Genomic DNA, 21,350 nt, shown 5'->3' on the forward strand with positions numbered 1-21,350 from the left:
ACTTAAAGTTGACCGGGGCAGGTCTAGCAGGGTAGACAGCAAGGTAGACCTGAGGGGGAGGGGCAACAACAAGGTAATTGGCAGGTTGTTTAGTGCACTACTTCCAAAGTGCACTATGTAGAGAAGAGGGTGGCATTTATGATACAGCCTAGGTTTCCCACTATCTGTCTTTATTATTAGAAGCCCCTCCTCCTCTTGTGAGTGGTACACTCCCAGGCAGCCCTCCCCCTCTTGTGAGTAGTGAGTGGTATACTCCCAGGCAGACCTCCTCTCTCCTCACCACTACAGCAGTGTCTCCTCAGCCTGGCAGTACTGCACATGCTCCCTCACAGCATCGCGGTGTGTGTGTGTGTTTGGCAGCATTATCTGTACGAGCGAGGTAGTGTGTAACCACTCTGTCGATGCAGAATGGGGGGTTAGCTGTAGTGGTGGTGTAGCATAGCTGAGCGTCTGGTCTCGCTATCCGCTCGGGGACTGGGTCGTCACGATCACCAGGACACCAGTCATGTCCTCTCCAGGGAAGAGCTTCAGGAACTCCTGTAGGTTACAATGCTTTTCTCCTCTCTGTCTCTCTCTCTCTGTCTCTCTCTGTCTCTCTCTGTCTCTCTAGCTGTCTCTCTGTCTCTCTAGCTGTCTCTCTCTCCCTAGCTGTCTCTCTCTGTCTCTCTCTGTCAACACCATCAACACCATCTCTCTCTGTCACTCTCTCTAGCCTCTCTAGCTGTCTCTCTGTCTCTGTCTCTCTCTGTCTCTCTCTCTAGCTGTCTCTCTCTGTCTCTCTCTCTAGCTGTCTGTCTCTCTCTCTCTGTCTCTCTCTCTCTTTGTCTCTGTCTCTCATTTTTCTATTTTTTTCTCTCTCTTATGTCTCTCTCCATTTCCCTCTATCTTTTTGTCTGTATCTCTCCATTTCCCTCTATCTTTTTGTCTGTATCTCTCCATTTTCCTCTTTCTTTTTATGTCTCTCTCTTTATGTCTTCATGTCTCTCTCTCTCTCCCTCCCTCTCTGTCTGTCTGTCTCTGTATTAGTTATTCTCCTCATGTTTAAAGTGGAATGTCTATTTGGGGATTCTTTGATGTTGGTGATCTGTGTTACTGCCACGGTATTCTTTCAGTAGGACTTCCTGTAGCCTGGGTTGTGTGTGTGTGACTTAGTCACATGATGAACCCATGCTGTTACGCTCCTTATTGCCACAACAGTTTGTCTATTGTCAGGAAACAGAAAAGGTCAGTTTGAAGGGATGGATCTAAGTGTTAGTGACGTAGGTAACAGCAGCAATCCTACCAGTCAATAAGTCCTCTATAAATGCAGTGATTACCAGTTACTTGACTATTAAATAGTCCCTTAATACACATCACTGGTCAGGAATGTGCAGCAACGTTCTTACATAACATGTAGAGCTGATATGCCACATTAGAATCTAATTAGAATGCCCCCACGCAGGCATAGACGGTCCGGGGTATCTGCTCTTCACTGGACTGTGAACGGTGTGTTCCTCTGCTCTGGGCGACTTGCCGTGTTGCTATGGGTGATTTGCAGGCAGCGATAGGACACCTGTCTGAAATGGTTTTTGTTTGTTGTTGTTGACATTTTACTACTTAAATCAGTCTTGGGAGCCGGGTGAGGAGGGTAATTCGCTCGGTGTGGGTAAAAATGCACTGGAGAAGTAATAGCAGGAAAATGGCTTAAAGTGTCAGTCTATTCACTCCTTACTTTTACGCTCCCTTCAGAGGTTATTGATTTCTCTGGCTCTTAACCATTATAATAAAGAGGTTTAGTGATTTAGAGTAAGACCAGCAGTAGGGTTGCGTCCCAAATGGTACCCTATTCTCTATATAGTGCACTACTTTTGATCAGGTCTCTGGTAGAAAGTAGTGCACTATATAGGGTAACATTTGGGACGCACACTATGGCTGCTATTGCGGAGATCAATGGCTTGCTGAGGTAAGCAGTGCTGTCTGAAACCGCTATGATTGGATTAGCTGTGAGCACCACATTTGGTTCTCTAACGTACTGTCGTCGGAAGTCAGACATTTCCAAGTTCCCAGTTGTCTTGAACACGGCATTAGTCTCAGCGGAGGGAGGGAGATAGCAGCAGAGGGTCCGCCTCTCACGGTCCCTGCTCTCTCTTTCATTACCGCTAGTATCAAACTTTGCTGGGGTCGTGGAAGCTGTAGGGAGGCACGGTGATTTGAACTATCCGATTGGCCAGCGCAGTAGACACCGTCGATTTAGCCACAGATCTACCTGGTGCATCAAGTGCACCGACCGCCAACAACACGAAGAAAAGAAGAAGGAACGCAGGCCTTTATGCCTTTATCGTTGGCTTTTCTACTGAAATGTTTGGTGATCCGCTAGGAATGCCTTGAAGATGGCGATCGACCGGTTGGTGACCACTGCTTTATAATATATAGGAATGTAATGCACTGTAGGGGTCTCTGACCTTTTTGTTTTTCCCTCTTCACAAGTCTATCAGATGAGGGTATATGACTGGATTCACTAGGCTTTACACAATGTCACCACTGGTTGCCCTCTGAAACCCCCCTAACATAGCTTGGTATTAAATATAATTACATTTCTCTGAACATTTGATCTTGGTTCCTATTTATAGTGGTGACGCGTGACATGGAGAATGTTTATAACAGTGGAATTAGGAGCAGTAATAGAATGTTTATAACAGTGGAATTAGAGCAGTAATAGAATGTTTAACTGTGGAATTAGGAGCGGTAATAGAATGTTTATAACAGTGGAATTAGAGCAGTAATAGAATGTTTAACTGTGGAATTAGGAGCGGTAATAGAATGTTTATAACAGTGGAATTAGAGCAGTAATAGAATGTTTAACTGTGGAATTAGGAGCGGTAATAGAATGTTTATAACTGTGGAATTAACAGCGGTAATAGAATGTTTATAACTGTGGAATTAGGAGCAGTAATAGAATGTTTATACCAGTGGAATTAAGAGCCGTCCTAGAAGGCCATGAGCCTTCTCAATTTAGATAAAGAACCCCCATCTCTCCTCCAAGATTCCTTCAACTCAATTAACAATTCTAATCTGTGCGCCTCCTTTTTTAAGGAGATTATTTGACATGGAGGGAGAGTAAAATGTGTTACTTTCACTAAGAGGAACCTCAGTAGACTTCTCCTTCCCTGGGGGTCAATACATTTACATTTAAGTCATTTAGCAGACGCTCTTATCCAGAGCGACTTACAAATTGGAAAGTTCATACATATTCATCCTGGTCCCCCCGTGGGAATTGAACCCTGGTCCCCCCCGTGGGAATTGAACCCACAACCCTGGCGTTGCAAGCGCCATGCTCTACCAACTGAGCCACACGGGACCTAGAGAGATTGGAGGGCTCATCATTATACATTTATCCTGCTGGGGGGCATTAGGCTGCGTCTCTCCTTCCCTGGGGGGTCAATAGAGAGGTTGGAGGGCTCATATATTTTGACACCCCCTTCTCTCTCTCTCAGAAAGCCATTGACACCCCTTCTCTCTCTCTCAGAAAGCCATTGACACCCCTTCTCTCTCTCTCAGAAAGCCATTGACACCCCTTCTCTCTCTCTCAGAAAGCCATTGACACCCCTTCTCTCTCTCAGAAAGCCATTGACACCCCTTCTCTCTCTCTCTCTCTCTCTCTCTCTCTCTCTCTCTCTCTCTCAGAAAGCCATTGACACCCCTTCTCTCTCTCTCTCAGAAAGCCATTGACACCCCTTCTCTCTGTCAGAAAGCCATTTGACTTCCACTATGAGAAACAAGAGAACGTCACGGGTCACAGCTGCAGCTTGTGGGTCACGTCGAAAACTACATTCCTCAGTTGTTGCAGTATGCACAAATAAAATAAATAAATGCAACTGGTTAACCATTTGTCAAGCAACTTTGCATCGTGTTATCTATGGGGATGCCATCGTGTTACCTGTGGGAGGCCATCGCGTCACCTATGGGGAGGCCATCGCGTCACCTATGGGGAGGCCATCGCGTCACCTATGGGGAGGCCATCGCGTCACCTATGGGGAGGCCATCGCGTCACCTATGGGGAGGCCATCGCGCTACCTATGGGGAGGCCATCGCGCTACCTATGGGGAGGCCATCGCGCTACCTATGGGGAGGCCATCGCGCCACCTATGGGGAGGCCATCGCGCCACCTATGGGGAGGCCATCGCGCCACCTATGGGGAGGCCATCGCGCCACCTATGGGGAGGCCATCGCGCCACCTATGGGGAGGCCATCGCGCCACCTATGGGGAGGCCATCGCGCCACCTATGGGGAGGCCATCGCGCCACCTATGGGGAGGCCATCGCGCCACCTATGGGGAGGCCATCGCGCCACCTATGGGGAGGCCATCGCGCCACCTATGGGGAGGCCATCGCGCCACCTATGGGGAGGCCATCGCGCCACCTATGGGGAGGCCATCGCGCCACCTATGGGGAGGCCATCGCGCCACCTATGGGGAGGCCATCGCGCCACCTATGGGGAGGCCATCGCGCCACCTATGGGGAGGCCATCGCGCCACCTATGGGGAGGCCATCGCGCCACCTATGGGGAGGCCATCGCGCCACCTATGGGGAGGCCATCGCGCCACCTATGGGGAGGCCATCGCGCCACCTATGGGGAGGCCATCGCGCCACCTATGGGGAGGCCATCGCGCCACCTATGGGGAGGCCATCGCGCCACCTATGGGGAGACGTCATGTAGATGTATTGTGGATGAAGAGTTGTGGCGTTGCAATATGTGATAAAAGGAGAGTGGTATTTCTAGTGAATCAGAGGCTGGTTCTGTTGAGTTGCTGTTCACCATGTGGCAGATAGAAGGCATGTCTCTGATCACAGGTAGTTTCCCAGATGGAAGCCTAGTATTCCCTAGAAATGGCACCCTAGTCTGTGTATTTCCTATTGTCTCTGGTCCAAAAGTAGTGCACTATAAAGGGAATAGGGAGCCGTTTGGGGGACAGTTATTGTGGGGCCCTGCCTGGTGACAGCTGGCTGACTTCCTGCCCAGCTGGGACTAGTCGAGTTGACACACCCAGCCCACTGACAACAACAACACCCCTTTACCACAGGGGTGACTGACTGACTGTGTTCAAATGCTTTGGTAGATTCTAACGAGAAATGACCTACCTGAAAATCCTGAGCCTGTAATTGGCACCTTGGCTGGCATTTCAAGAATTTGTGAGAATCCAATGATTCAGGGTTGAAATTCTTATTTTCAATGAGGCAGCATTTCTGGGATGAACTTTGTCAGAAAATAAAGAAAATAGTTAGTTCCTCAATCTGCTGTTACTTGACTCCACATGGATGTCCGTTCTTGTAAAGGCAGCTAATGATGAGTAGAGCTTGATCAGGACAAAAGATTCAGTGCAACAATATGCATCTTTTAAAAGGATGTAGCGCCTCTAGCCGTAACACAGACACTCCTATGGTGCCATAAAAGTAACACTTCCTGCTGTTCTGAGAAGTTGGTAGGTGCTTCCTGTCTTTAAGACCGAGAGAGACACATGGCTCACAGTGGGGACTAGAGCTAACTGGTACGATAGTCACGATACATGTCTGGCTTCACATAACAGTACTGTTGTTTTCTGATCTGGAGGACACACCCTTGGGCAGGCAGGTAAATAATTAGCCTACAGTGTGGGTGATATCAATTTACATTTGAGTCATTTACCAGGTGCTCTTATCCAGAGCGATTTTCATCTTAAGGGGGTAACTAGGTGAGACAACCATGTATCTCAATCACAGTAAGTCTGTATGTAGCCTCGCTACCTCTATAGCCTCGTATATGGCCTGTCTTTTTACTGTTGTTTTATTTCTTTACCTACCTGTTGTTCACCTAATACCTTTTTTGCACTATTGGTTAGAGCCTGAAAGTAAGCATTTCACTGTAAGGTCAACACCTGTTGTATTCGGCGCCAGTGACAAATAAACTTTGATTTGATTTAAAACCGTTCCTCCATAAAGCAGCTGCCAGCAAAGTTGGTGCTTGTAAGAAAATACAAGTGTGACTGTAAAGTCAAGGGTGTTAGTTCCTCTGCTGTTGTTAGTATCCTGTAGTAGTGTTGTCTTGTTAGGATCCTGGTACTGTTGTATTTTAGCGATTGAAGCCATTGACACCCCTTCTCTCTCTCTCTCTCTCTCTCTCTCTCAGAAAGCCATTGACACCCCTTCTCTCTCTCTCTCTCTCTCAGAAAGCCATTGACACCCCTTCTCTCTCTCTCTCTCTCTCTCTCTCTCAGAAAGCCATTGACACCCCTTCTCTCTCTCTCTCTCTCTCTCTCTCTCAGAAAGCCATTGACACCCCTTCTCTCTCTCTCTCAGAAAGCCATTGACACCCCTTCTCTCTCTCTCTCTCAGAAAGCCATTGACACCCCTTCTCTCTCTCTCTGAAGGCCATTGACATCCCTTCTCTCTCCCTCAGAAAGCCATTGACACCCCTTCTCTCTCTCTCAGAAAGCCATTGACATCCCTTCTCTCTCCCTCAGAAAGCCATTGACACCCCTTCTCTCTCTCTCAGAAAGCCATTGACACCCCTTCTTTCTCTCAGAAAGCCATTGACACCCCTTCTCTCTCCCTCAGAAAGCCATTGACACCCCTTCTCTCTCTCTCAGAAAGCCATTGACACCCCTTCTCTCTCCCTCAGAAAGCCATTGACACCCCTTCTCTCTCTCTCAGAAAGCCATTGACACCCCTTCTCTCTCTCTCAGAAAGCCATTGACACCCCTTCTTTCTGTCAGAAAGCCATTGACACCCCTTCTTTCTCTCAGAAAGCCATTGACACCCCTTCTCTCTCTCTCAGAAAGCCATTGACACCCCTTCTCTCTCTCTCAGAAAGCCATTGACACCCCTTCTCTCTCTCAGAAAGCCATTGACACCCCTTCTTTCTGTCAGAAAGAGGTAGCCTGACTGCCATTAGGTACCGAGATGAGATCCTCAGACCCCTTGTGAGACCATATGCTGACACATGCACATTTGTGGCCTACTGGAGGTCATTTTGCAGGGCTCTGGCAGTGCACCTCCTTGCACAAAGGCGGAGGTAGCAGTCCTGCTGCTGGGTTGTTGCCCTCCTACGGCCTCCTCCACGTCTCCTGATGTACTGGCCTGTCTCCTGGTAGCGCCTCCATGCTCTGGACACTACGCTGACAGACACAGCAAACCTTCTTGCCACAGCTCGCATTGATGTGCCATCCTGGATGAGCTGCACTACCTGAGCCACTTGTGTGGGTTGTAGACTCCGTCTCATGCTACCACTAGAGTGAAAGCACCGCCAGCATTCAAAAGTGACCAAAATACCAGCCAGGAAGCATAGGAACTGAGAAGTGGTCTGTGGTCACCACCTGCAGAACCATTCCTTTTTTGGGGGTGTCTTACTAATTGCCTATAATTTCCACCTTTTGTCTATTCCATTTGCACAACAGCATGTGAAATTTATTGTCAATCAGTGTTGCTTCCTAAGTGGACAGTTTGATTTCACAGAAGTGTGATTGACTTGGAGTTACATTGTGTTGTTTAAGTGTTCCCTTTATTTTTTTGAGCAGTGTAGTAAGAAGACATGTATCTGATGATATCTGTAGGATGATGTTGACTGTTATTATAGTAAGAAGACATGTATTTGATGATATCTGTAGGATGATGTTGACCATTATTATAGTAAGAAGACATGTATCTGATGATATCTGTAGGATGATGTTGACCGTTATTATAGTAAGAAGACATGTATCTGATGATATCTGTAGGATGATGTTGACCATTATTATAGTAAGAAGACATGTATCTGATGATATCTGTAGGATGATGTTGACCGTTATTATAGTAAGAAGACATGTATCTGATGTAAAAGACTAACTCCAGGTTGCGTCCCAAACTGTATGTATGTGGTCAATAGATTTGGGGTCACTAGAAAAGAGCGGAGGCTACTCTGACAAAAAGCTGCCACTTCCCATGGAGCTTAACAGGAATACCAAACAATGACTTGTTTATATTCAGTAACATCAACTAATACAACATATGTGTTAATGTTCACAGTAACCTACACAGTAACTTATACAGTAACCTACACAGTAACTAATACAGTGACTATACAGTAACCTACACAGTAACCTACACAGTAACCTATACAGTAACCTACACAGTGACTTATACAGTGACCTACACAGTGACTTATACAGTGACCTACACAGTAACCTATATAGTGACTTACACAGTAACCTATACAGTAACCTATACAGTAAACTACACAGTAACGTATACAGTGACTTATACAGTGACCTACACAGTAACCTACACAGTGACTTATACAGTGACTATACAGTAACCTACACAGTAACCTACACAGTGACTTATACAGTGACTATACAGTAACCTACATAGTAACCTACACAGTAACTTAAACAGTAACCTATACAGTAACCTACACAGTGACTTATACAGTGACTATACAGTAACCTACATAGTAACCTACACAGTAACCTATACAGTAACCTATACAGTAACCTACACAGTGACTTATACAGTGACCTACACAGTGACTTATACAGTGACCTACACAGTAACCTATATAGTGACTTACACAGTAACCTATACAGTAACCTATACAGTAAACTACACAGTAACGTATACAGTGACTTATACAGTGACCTACACAGTAACCTACACAGTGACTTATACAGTGACTATACAGTAACCTACACAGTGACTTATACAGTGACTATACAGTAACCTACACAGTGACTTATACAGTGACTATACAGTAACCTACACAGTAACCTACACAGTGACTTATACAGTGACTATACAGTAACCTACATAGTAACCTACACAGTAACTTAAACAGTAACCTATACAGTAACCTACACAGTGACTTATACAGTGACTATACAGTAACCTACATAGTAACCTACACAGTGACCTACACAGTAACCTACACAGTAACCTACACAGTAACCTACACAGTAACCTACATAGTAACCTACACAGTCACCTACACAGTAACCTACACAGTAACTTAAACAGTAACCTACACAGTAACCTACACAGTAACCTACACAGTAACCTATATAGTGACTTACACAGTAACCTATACAGTAACCTATACAGTAAACTACACAGTAACGTATACAGTGACTTATACAGTGACCTACACAGTAACCTACACAGTGACTTATACAGTGACTATACAGTAACCTACACAGTAACCTACACAGTGACTTATACAGTGACTATACAGTAACCTACACAGTGACTTATACAGTGACTATACAGTAACCTACACAGTAACCTACACAGTGACTTATACAGTGACTATACAGTAACCTACATAGTAACCTACACAGTAACTTAAACAGTAACCTATACAGTAACCTACACAGTGACTTATACAGTGACTATACAGTAACCTACATAGTAACCTACACAGTGACCTACACAGTAACCTACACAGTAACCTACACAGTAACCTACACAGTAACCTACACAGTAACCTACACAGTCACCTACACAGTAACCTACACAGTAACTTAAACAGTAACCTACACAGTAACCTACACAGTAACCTACACAGTAACCTACACAGTAACCTACACAGTAACCTACACAGTAACCTACACAGTGACCTACATAGTGACCTACATAGTGACCTACACAGTAACCTATACAGTGACCTATACAGTAACCTATACAGTAACCTACACAGTGACCTACACAGTGACCTACACAGTAACCTACACAGTAACCTACACAGTGACCTACACAGTAACCTACACAGTAACCTACACAGTAACTTATACAGTAACCTACACAGTAACCTACACAGTAACCTACACAGTAACCTACACAGTAACATATACAGTAACCTACACAGTAACCTACACAGTAACCTACACAGTAACCTACACAGTAACCTACACAGTGACCTACACAGTGACCTACACAGTAACCTACACAGTAACCTACACAGTGACCTACACAGTGACCTACACAGTAACCTACACAGTAACCTACACAGTAACCTACACAGTAACCTACACAGTAACCTACACAGTGACCTACACAGTAACCTACACAGTGACCTACACAGTAGCCTACACAGTAACCTACACAGTAACCTACACAGTAACCTACACAGTAACCTACACAGTGACCTACACAGTAACCTACACAGTAACCTAGTAACCTACACAGTGACCTACACAGTAACCATTTGTGAAACATGTTTCCATAATATAATGGAAGACTGAGGTGTCATCATTTGACTGTGTCTGGTCCTTATGTCTATCCAGAGGGTATTACTCACCTCCATAGAGATGTACTTGAACTCATCTCCTATCTTTTCAATGGCTGCTTCCGTGAGAGCAAGTCAACCCTCTATCCACCTCTATGTTTACGTGTCCTCTACTTCCTGTTCCTTTACGTGTCCTGTACTTCCTGTTTCCCCCCCAGCCGAGCTGGACTCTGAGCACGCCCAGAAGGTGCTGGACATGGAGCACGCCCAGCAGGGGAAGCTGAAGGAGAGGCAGAAGTACTTTGAAGAAGCTTTCCAACAGGACATGGATCAGTACCTCTCTACTGGCTACCTGCAGATCACCGACAGAAGAGGTGAGCTGGAACCCAGAACACACACTTGTTTGGCTCCCAAATGGCACCCTGTTCCCTTTGGACCGTAGCACTACGGACCCTGGGAAGTAGTGCACTACGGGTCTGTAGGAAATAGGGTTCCATTTGGAACACTACCTCTGTTGATACGGCATGGGGGCCTAGTGGTTAGAGCGTTGGACTAGTAACCGAAAGGTTGCAAGATCGAATCCCCGAGCTGACAAGGTAAAAATCTGTGGTTCTGCCCCTGAACAAGGCATTTAACCCACTGTTCCTAGGCTGTCATTGAAAATAAGAATTTGTTCTTAATTGACGCGCCTAGTTAAATAAAGGTTAAATAAAAATAATAAACATTGCAGAAGGTCAAAGAAAGGCTTTTTTAAAAAGGTTGACTTGTGTTTTAAGATATTTTCTAAACTTTGGTCTGGTGTAACTGCTACGTTGTAGGTCAAAGTGTTTTAGATTCTGACTTTTCCCTCGTCTTGTTCTGCTCTGTTTAATGCTGGGACGTTGAGCTTTACAATAACCAGTGATGCGACGCCAGTTAATTGACTGTTTCCTTTGTCTTTTATTGTGCTTCCTGCTTTCATCATACTTGAGGTATGATGGTGCTGTCTGTCTGTCTGTCTCATGTCAGAGCTGTGTTGTCTGTCAGTCTGAGTAACAGGGACATGTGTATCGTCAGTGTTGTGCTGTTGTACTGTCTGTCTGTCAGTCTAACAGGGACATGTGTATATCTTCAGTGTTGTACTGTCTGTCAGTCTGAGGTTCTCAATTCATCATTCCGTGATTCCTCGCACCCCATCTCCTCGCCTCTCTTTCAACCATATTGGAGGATAAGTTCCAAGATTCCTTGTGAGAAATCGAGGCAGGATGTGACTGAGTAACAGTACCGGTGTGGTGCAGCTGCAGTGTGACGTGACGCTGGTTGTGTGTGTCGCTCCACAGGGCCAATAGGTAGCATGTCTTCCATGGAGGTGAACGTTGACGTTCTGGAACAGATGGACCTGATGGACGTGTCGGACCACGAGGCCCTCGACGTCTTTCTCAACTCTGGAGGAGAAGACAACAGCCTGACCTCCTCACTCACCTCAGGTAGTTATCAACGCAGTCCTGACCTCCTCACTCACCTCAGGTAGTTATCAACGCAGTCCTGACCTCCTCACTCACCTCAGGTAGTTATCAACGCAGTCCTGACCTCCTCACTCACCTCAGGTAGTTATCAACGCAGTCCTGACCTCCTCACTCACCTCAGGTAGTTATCAACGCAGTCCTGACCTCCTCACTCACCTCAGGTAGTTATCAACGCAGTCCTGACCTCCTCACTCACCTCAGGTAGTTATCAACGCAGTCCTGACCTCCTCACTCACCTCAGGTAGTTATCAACGCAGTCCTGACCTCCTCACTCACCTCAGGTAGTTATCAACGCAGTCCTGACCTCCTCACTCACCTCAGGTAGTTATCAACGCAGTCCTAACCTCCTCACTCACCTCAGGTAGTTATCAACGCAGTCCTGACCTCCTCACTCACCTCAGGTAGTTATCAACGCAGTCCTGACCTCCTCACTCACCTCAGGTAGTTATCAACGCAGTCCTGACCTCCTCACTCACCTCAGGTAGTTATCAACGCAGTCCTGACCTCCTCACTCACCTCAGGTAGTTATCAACGCAGTCCTGACCTCCTCACTCACCTCAGGTAGTTATCAACGCAGTCCTGACCTCCTCACTCACCTCAGGTAGTTATCAACGCAGTCCTGACCTCCTCACTCACCTCAGGTAGTTATCAACGCAGTCCTGACCTCCTCACTCACCTCAGGTAGTTATCAACGCAGTCCTGACCTCCTCACTCACCTCAGGTAGTTATCAACGCAGTCCTGACCTCCTCACTCACCTCAGGTAGTTATCAACGCAGTCCTGACCTCCTCACTCACCTCAGGTAGTTATCAACGCAGTCCTGACCTCCTCACCCACCTCAGGTAGTTATCAACGCAGTCCCGACCTCACTCACCTCAGGTAGTTATCAACGCAGTCCTGACCTCCTCACTCTCCTCAGGTAGTTATCAACGCAGTCCTGACCTCCTCACTCACCTCAGGTAGTTATCAACGCAGTCCTGACCTCCTCACTCACCTCAGGTAGTTATCAACGCAGTACTGACCTCCTCACTCACCTCAGGTAGTTATCAACGCAGTCCTGACCTCCTCACTCACCTCAGGTAGTTATCAACGCAGTCCTGACCTCCTCACTCACCTCAGGTAGTTATCAACGCAGTCCTGACCTCCTCACTCACCTCAGGTAGTTATCAACGCAGTCCTGACCTCCTCACTCACCTCAGGTAGTTATCAACGCAGTCCTGACCTCCTCACTCACCTCAGGTAGTTATCAACGCAGTCCTGACCTCCTCACTCACCTCAGGTAGTTATCAACGCAGTCCTGACCTCCTCACTCACCTCAGGTAGTTATCAACGCAGTCCTGACCTCCTCACCCACCTCAGGTAGTTATCAACGCAGTCCCGACCTCACTCACCTCAGGTAGTTATCAACGCAGTCCTGACCTCCTCACTCTCCTCAGGTAGTTATCAACGCAGTCCTGACCTCCTCACTCACCTCAGGTAGTTATCAACGCAGTACTGACCTCCTCACTCACCTCAGGTAGTTATCAACGCAGTCCTGACCTCCTCACTCACCTCAGGTAGTTATCAACGCAGTCCTGACCTCCTCACTCACCTCAGGTAGTTATCAACGCAGTCCTGACCTCCTCACTCACCTCAGGTAGTTATCAACGCAGTCCTGACCTCCTCACTCACCTCAGGTAGTTATCAACGCAGTCCTGACCTCCTCACTCACCTCAGGTAGTTATCAACGCAGTCCTGACCTCCTCACTCACCTCAGGTAGTTATCAACGTAGTCCTGACCTCCTCACTCACCTCAGGTAGTTATCAACGCAGTCCTGACCTCCTCACTCACCTCAGGTAGTTATCAACGTAGTCCTGACCTCCTCACTCACCTCAGGTAGTTATCAACGCAGTCCTGACCTCCTCACTCACCTCAGGTAGTTATCAACGCAGTCCTGACCTCCTCACTCACCTCAGGTAGTTATCAACGCAGTCCTGACCTCCTCACTCACCTCAGGTAGTTATCAACGCAGTCCTGACCTCCTCACTCACCTCAGGTAGTTATCAACGCAGTCCTGACCTCCTCACTCACCTCAGGTAGTTATCAACGTAGTCCTGACCTCCTCACTCACCTCAGGTAGTTATCAACGCAGTCCTGACCTCCTCACTCACCTCAGGTAGTTATCAACGCAGTCCTGACCTCCTCACTCACCTCAGGTAGTTATCAACGCAGTCCTGACCTCCTCACTCACCTCAGGTAGTTATCAACGCAGTCCTGACCTCCTCACTCACCTCAGGTAGTTATCAACGCAGTCCTGACCTCCTCACTCACCTCAGGTAGTTATCAACGCAGTCCTGACCTCCTCACTCACCTCAGGTAGTTATCAACGCAGTCCTGACCTCCTCACTCACCTCAGGTAGTTATCAACGCAGTCCTGACCTCCTCACTCACCTCAGGTAGTTATCAACGCAGTCCTGACCTCCTCACTCACCTCAGGTAGTTATCAACGCAGTCCTGACCTCCTCACTCACCTCAGGTAGTTATCAACGCAGTCCTGACCTCCTCACTCACCTCAGGTAGTTATCAACGCAGTCCTGACCTCCTCACTCACCTCAGGTAGTTATCAACGCAGTCCTGACCTCCTCACTCACCTCAGGTAGTTATCAACGCAGTCCTGACCTCCTCACTCACCTCAGGTAGTTATCAACGCAGTCCTGACCTCCTCACTCACCTCAGGTAGTTATCAACGCAGTCCTGACCTCCTCACTCACCTCAGGTAGTTATCAACGCAGTCCTGACCTCCTCACTCACCTCAGGTAGTTATCAACGCAGTCCTGACCTCCTCACTCACCTCAGGTAGTTATCAACGCAGTCCTGACCTCCTCACTCACCTCAGGTAGTTATCAACGCAGTCCTGACCTCCTCACTCACCTCAGGTAGTTATCAACGCAGTCCTGACCTCCTCACTCACCTCAGGTAGTTATCAACGCAGTCCTGACCTCCTCACTCACCTCAGGTAGTTATCAACGCAGTCCTGACCTCCTCACTCACCTCAGGTAGTTATCAACGCAGTCCTGACCTCCTCACTCACCTCAGGTAGTTATCAACGCAGTCCTGACCACCTCACTCACCTCAGGTAGTTATCAACGCAGTCCTGACCTCCTCACTCACCTCAGGTAGTTATCAACGCAGTCCTGACCTCCTCACTCACCTCAGGTAGTTATCAACGCAGTCCTGACCTCCTCACTCACCTCAGGTAGTTATCAACGCAGTCCTGACCTCCTCACTCACCTCAGGTAGTTATCAACGCAGTCCTGACCTCCTCACTCACCTCAGGTAGTTATCAACGCAGTCCTGACCTCCTCACTCACCTCAGGTAGTTATCAACGCAGTCCTGACCTCCTCACTCACCTCAGGTAGTTATCAACGCAGTCCTGACCTCCTCACTCACCTCAGGTAGTTATCAACGCAGTCCTGACCTCCTCACTCACCTCAGGTAGTTATCAACGCAGTCCTGACCTCCTCACTCACCTCAGGTAGTTATCAACGCAGTCCTGACCTCCTCACTCACCTCAGGTAGTTATCAACGCAGTCCTGACCTCCTCACTCACCTCAGGTAGTTATCAACGCAGTCCTGACCTCCTCACTCACCTCAGGTAGTTATCAACGCAGTCCTGACCTCCTCACTCACCTCAGGTAGTTATCAACGCAGTCCTGACCTCCTCACTCACCTCAGGTAGTTATCAACGCAGTCCTGACCTCCTCACTCACCTCAGGTAGTTATCAACGCAGTCCTGACCTCCTCACTCACCTCAGGTAGTTATCAACGCAGTCCTGACCTCCTCACTCACCTCAGGTAGTTATCAACGCAGTCCTGACTTCCTCACTCACCTCAGGTAGTTATCAACGCAGTCCTGACCTCCTCACTCACCTCAGGTAGTTATCAACGCAGTCCTGACCTCCTCACTCACCTCAGGTAGTTATCAACGCAGTCCTGACCTCCTCACTCACCTCAGGTAGTTATCAACGCAGTCCTGACCTCCTCACTCACCTCAGGTAGTTATCAACGCAGTCCTGACCTCCTCACTCACCTCAGGTAGTTATCAACGCAGTCCTGACCACCTCACTCACCTCAGGTAGTTATCAACGCAGTCCCGACCTCCTCACTCACCTCAGGTAGTTATCAACGCAGTCCCGACCTCCTCACTCACCTCAGGTAGTTATCAACGCAGTCCCGACCTCCTCACTCACCTCAGGTAGTTATCAACGCAGTCCCGACCTCCTCACTCACCTCAGGTAGTTATCAACGCAGTCCCGACCTCCTCACTCACCTCAGGTAGTTATCAACACAGTGCACTATGTAGGGAATAACCAACTCAGTGGCCTTGTGGTTAGTGTCCTCCCTGAAATTGGAAGATTGGGAGTAGCTTCACGCTACAGAAACAGGAGATAGACTAATGTCCTGTCCAGGGGGTGTACTGGTACATCAAGCTGTCTCACTACAGAAACAGGCTTGCAGAACGCTTGCTACTTATTTGTACTAATTTATGTAGGGAATAGGGCGCAATTTGGGACGACCATTTGTTGATATCATGCAGCCACCAACGGTACAGAGACAGTATGGCTAATGCTATCATGTAGCCACCAACGGTACAGAGACAGTATGGCTAATGCTATCATGTAGCCACCAACGGTACAGAGACAGTATGGCTAATGCTATCATGTAGCCACCAACGGTACAGAGACAGTATGGCTAATGCTATCATGTAGCCACCAACGGTACAGAGACAGTATGGCTAATGCTATCATGTAGCCACCAATGGTACAGAGACAGTATGGCTAATGCTATCATGTAGCCACCAACGGTACAGAGACGGTATGGCTAATGCTATCATGTAGCCACCAACGGTACAGAGACGGTATGGCTAATGCTATCATGTAGCCACCAACGATACAGAGACCGTATTTGCTTGTGTCCATTTAGTCATGTTTTAAGTGCGTTGCTAGCGAGCCACTTTCTTATGAACACAGGGTATCAAAGCATTCGCGTCACCCTGGGGATAACAGAGTTGTGTTGTCATGGGAATGTGGTCATGAGTTCAAACAAAACAGAGATTATACACTGCAGCACACTAGAATCACATGATGGAGCATGTGGTTGAGTCCCAAATGGAACCCTGTATCCCATATATGGGCAGAGCCGTGATGTTGGACTGATTCCCTCTCCCTCCCTCCTGTCCCCCAGGTCCAGACCCCGAGTCGTTGTCCTCTGAGATCTCCCTGCGGGTGCCCACCCAGGCGGACCTGAGGTACAAGCCGTCTTCCTTCTCCTCCACGGAGCCAGGCTCAGCCAGCCAGGACACCAGCCAGGACACGAGCCTGGGGGAGGGCCAGGAGGGGGAGGGCAGCGAGGCTAGCGGAGATGGAGATCAGCCCCTGGTACTGCCAGACGAGGAGGAAGTGCAGGCCGACACAGCCCTGGTGTCGTTGCCCGAGGCAGAGACGTTCAAGAACTCTGACGACAGCGACTCGCAGGCCTCTTAGGAGCCGTCACAGAGCTGCCCCCTGGGTGAGAACGGCACTAGGGTAGATCCTCGACGCTGATCTGGGGGTCCGTTTTGCATTTTCCCCCCAAAAAGTTTTTTTTCTTTTCTGTTTTTTATAAATGACTTGTAGCTTCCTTCCTTGTATCCAATTATATCTAAGTAAATAATAATAAAGTTGTTTAAAATGTTCAATGGACTGCATTCTTCAGACATTACACTGGGAGTTTAAACCAAAGATTTGAAGTCGATAACTAGAATAGCTTGGTGGTTGTTAAACACACACACGTTTGGCAGGATGCTTCGAGGGTACAGACACACGGCACTGAGAAGAACACTTTTGGATAGACACTGTCAAACCTTTTTATTCAACCTTAATAGGTACTAACAAATAAAATAGAAAGTAAACCGTTCATTGTCCAACGTGGAACAGCATGGAAGGAAAACAGAATCAGAGAGAAGAAATGAGACGGTGGGCTGTAATGAGCCTGTTGTAAAAAACAACCAAAACATTAAGCACGCTTTTTCAAAAACATCAAACTCTGTGTATATATGTCAACTTTGAAAATGGATTGTTTTTGTAAGGGGTCTCAACAAGCTGATTTAAAGGACTCTTGTCTCGAGGCTGGAGTGCAACAACAGGAGTTACTCCTTCTGTACATAGTAGATTTTTATTGTTCTTCTACTTATTTTCCCTTTTCATAAAAAAAGTCAAGGTACAAAACGAGGGGATTGAAACGATGCTGTACTTCAGTGATATAAGCAGCACTTGTCCATACATGTTACCAGGACAACCCTGGCCCCATACAACTAATGTCCAACACAGTGGACACAAGGGTTGTCATACAATATATTCTTTTTTTGTCTGCACAAAAAAACAATTACAAAACCATTTCATTGTCTCCATAATGCTTATGTAATTCTAGATGTGTTTTGTATCACAACCGTTGAGTGTATACGGGGCCACAGATGAAGTAACGGGGGAAAGGCTTTTTCTTCATTAGTCCCTACTCCAAAACACTGCATTCCATTCCTTAAAAGGCTCAGGTTCATGTCTCTTTAGACATTGACATTGTTTTATATGTACAATGCTGTTGTGGTTTTCAGTTTTTTGATAAAACACCTGGACTGTGACTCCCAAATGGCACCCTATTCCCTCTATAGTGCCCTCGGGGCTCTGGTTAAAACTAGTGCTCTAAATAGGGGATAAGCTGCCATTTGGAACACATTCCCGGAGACCCAAGAGTTGCAGGTCAAGAGCCTATAAGGGTCTAGAGTAGATAACTTGGTCACAAAACAAAAACTATCGGCACCAGAAGTGATTGAAAATGATTAGTATGCATTTTGTTTTAGGCACAGTGTTTCACACCAAAATGGTCAGATGAGCGGTGTGAAGCCCATGATGGCCGTTCCATTCTTGGCCAATTCTCTAAACAATTATAACATCAATGATCTGAGAAGGGGCCAGGGTCGTATTCACTCGGAACCAAACGGAAGCAAAAGGGCCAAAACGGGGAGGGACTACCTGAACATGTCCAATAAGGAACGCTTGTTTTTTGTTTTTCCCGTTGCAAAACGTTTTCCTACGTTTAGCACTAATAAATATGACCCACTTTTTGCGCTCCGCTGGAAAAATCTTTGTATCGTTTTCATGTATTACAAACCCCTGAAGAGCCTTATTACTGGTTGGAGTCTAACGCAAAACTGTAGAATCAACTTATTGGTAACAAGTTCTAAAACCGTGTTCACAGTTCAGGATGCAGTCCAATGGCTTTGAGCAAAACAGAAATGATCATTATTATTACTACACCACATACAGTATAAATTGAGCACCAAGATGTAGCACCAGGGAAGTGAAGTCTGTAGTAATAACAGTAGGTGTAGCTAGGAGGATATTGTGATATCTAGATACAATATACAGTATTGGACGAAAGGGCTGGATTCAATCCGTATCGCTGAAGATCTGCGCTCACATTTTACAGGTCATTTCCGATTGAGCTGAGATATACAGTGAACGCCGGAACATTGCCTTCAAATTTCAATTGAGCTGAAATGCGGATCCTCCGATACGGAACTGAATCCAGCCATTAATGCCTCTTAAAAACATGTTTTTTTACGCTAGTGCAAAAGCCGTGGTTTAAGGAGCACATTCTCCACACTGAGCAGAGAGAAATGTACCGTAGTGAAGCACTGGTCCTGTTGGAATACTTCACAAATCCTTCCTTCCTTCCTTTGAAGTAATCACAGGTGTGAATTGGTTGTATTGGTGACAGTAATTGTGTGGTAGTAACCTAACCCACTTGTAAATCTGTGTTTACCTCAAAGAACCCAGGAAGGAAGGATGTGAAGTATTGGAGCGCGGCCCATGATGTGAGTTATTTAGAGCTGATGGCGGTCTTGGGCAGGGTGGAGGAGGGGAGGCGGGTGAGGGACACAGTGATGGAGGTTCTGTTTCGGGCGCTGCGTTTGGCCGGGGTGGACGTCTCACCGGGGCCCTGAAGTCCTCTCGTCCCTCTCCTCTTCTCAGCACCGCTCCTCTCCAGCACTCTCCCACACACCCTGCTCACCAGATGGTTGATTTGGTCCTGAGAGGAAGAGGAATTGGAATCGGGAGAAGAAGAATGTGGGTTGACATTGAAGAGTGGGTGTAGTAATTGACGACCTCCTACTGCCTAATAATGGAGGTCTGGACGATGAATGTACTGATGGTGTTGAGCTCAACTGCTTTCATGTTCTGACAATGTTCACTCTCCTGGTTAAATAAGGTTACATCAAATGTTGGAAAGAATTTAAACCAGTGTGCTGTAGTAGTGTGTAGTATACTGTAGTAGTGTGTAGTGTACTGTAGTAGTGTGTAGTGTACTGTAGTAGTGTGTAGTATACTGTAGTAGTGTGCTGCAGTAGTGTGTAGTGTACTGTAGTAGTGTGTAGTTTACTGTAGTGTGTGTGTAGTTTACTGTAGTAGTGTGTAGTATACTGTAGTAGTGTGTAGTTTACTGTAGTAGTGTGTAGTGTGTGTAGTTTACTGTAGTAGTGTGTAGTATACTGTAGTAGTGTGTAGTTTACTGTAGTAGTGTGTAGTAGTGTGTAGTGTACTGTAGTAGTGTGTAGTTTACTGTAGTAGTGTGTAGTATACTGTAGTAGTGTGTAGTTTACTGTAGTAGTGTGTAGTGTGTGTAGTTTACTGTAGTAGTGTGTAGTATACTGTAGTAGTGTGTAGTTTACTGTAGTAGTGTGTAGTAGTGTGTAGTGTACTGTAGTAGTGTACTGTAGTACCTCGTCGTAACGGTACATCATTTTGAGGCCTCGGCAGGACTTGTGTTTCTGTACGTACAGCAGGACACACTCCAGACAGAACACCACGTTCTCACTCTCCTGAACCACCTGCAGGGACATGAGGAGCATGCCATCAGGACATAGAATAAACACATGTCCCCTCCTGAACCACCTGCAGGGACATGAGGAGCATGTCATCAGGACATAGAATAAACAGAACATGTCCCCTCCTGAACCACCTGCAGGGACATGAGGAGCATGTCATCAGGACATAGAATAAACACAACATGTCCCCTCCTGAACCACCTGCAGGGACATGAGGAGCATGTCATCAGGACATAGAATAAACACATGTCCCCTCCTGAACCACCTGCAGGGACATGAGGAGCATGTCATCAGGACATGGAATAAACACATGTCCCCTCCTGAACCACCTGCAGGGACATGAGGAGCATGTCATCAGGACATAGAATAAACACAACATGTCCCCTCCTGAACCACCTGCAGGGACATGAGGAGCATGTCATCAGGACATAGAATAAACACATGTCCCCTCCTGAACCACCTGCAGGGACATGAGGAGCATGTCATCAGGACATAGAATAAACACATGTCCCCTCCTGAACCACCTGCAGGGACATGAGGAGCATGTCATCAGGACATAGAATAAACACATGTCCCCTCCTGAACCACCTGCAGGGACATGAGGAGCATGTCATCAGGACATAGAATAAACACAACATGTCCCCTCCTGAACCACCTGCAGGGACATGAGGAGCATGTCATCAGGACATAGAATAAACACAACATTTTCCCTCCAGGGACAATAAAGTAAGAC

The 21,350-nt window shown here is 46.9% G+C and overlaps 2 protein-coding genes across 4 annotated transcripts in view; one reads left to right on the top strand and one right to left on the bottom strand.

The window, feature by feature from the left end:
* LOC129843753 (dysbindin-A-like) overlaps positions 1-17,431 on the top strand; it is a 36,105-nt gene extending 18,674 nt beyond the window's left edge. Inside the window, exons 8-10 of one of the 2 annotated variants that reach the window (XM_055912335.1) lie at positions 10,428-10,583; positions 11,538-11,675; positions 16,939-17,431. In XM_055912335.1, coding sequence (XP_055768310.1) covers positions 10,428-10,583; positions 11,538-11,675; positions 16,939-17,237 — 593 coding nt within the window. In that variant the 3' untranslated portion in view covers positions 17,238-17,431. Of the gene's footprint in view, positions 1-10,427; positions 10,584-11,528; positions 11,676-16,938 lie in introns of both variants that reach the window. The other variant, XM_055912334.1, reaches the window with a different exon arrangement.
* A 143-nt stretch (positions 17,432-17,574) lies between these two features.
* The window catches only part of LOC129843747 (protein Jumonji-like), a 114,951-nt gene continuing 111,175 nt past the window's right edge, over positions 17,575-21,350 (bottom strand). For both annotated transcript variants that reach the window (XM_055912329.1, XM_055912328.1), the window contains exons 18-19: positions 20,513-20,620; positions 17,575-19,821 (exon numbers count right to left, since the gene is read on the bottom strand). In XM_055912329.1, coding sequence (XP_055768304.1) covers positions 19,612-19,821; positions 20,513-20,620 — 318 coding nt within the window. In that variant the 3' untranslated portion in view covers positions 17,575-19,611. The remainder of the gene's footprint in view (positions 19,822-20,512; positions 20,621-21,350) is intronic.

This window comes from Salvelinus fontinalis, unplaced genomic scaffold, assembly GCF_029448725.1.
Source record: "Salvelinus fontinalis isolate EN_2023a unplaced genomic scaffold, ASM2944872v1 scaffold_0158, whole genome shotgun sequence".
In the NCBI taxonomy this organism is placed as follows: domain Eukaryota; kingdom Metazoa; phylum Chordata; class Actinopteri; order Salmoniformes; family Salmonidae; genus Salvelinus; species Salvelinus fontinalis.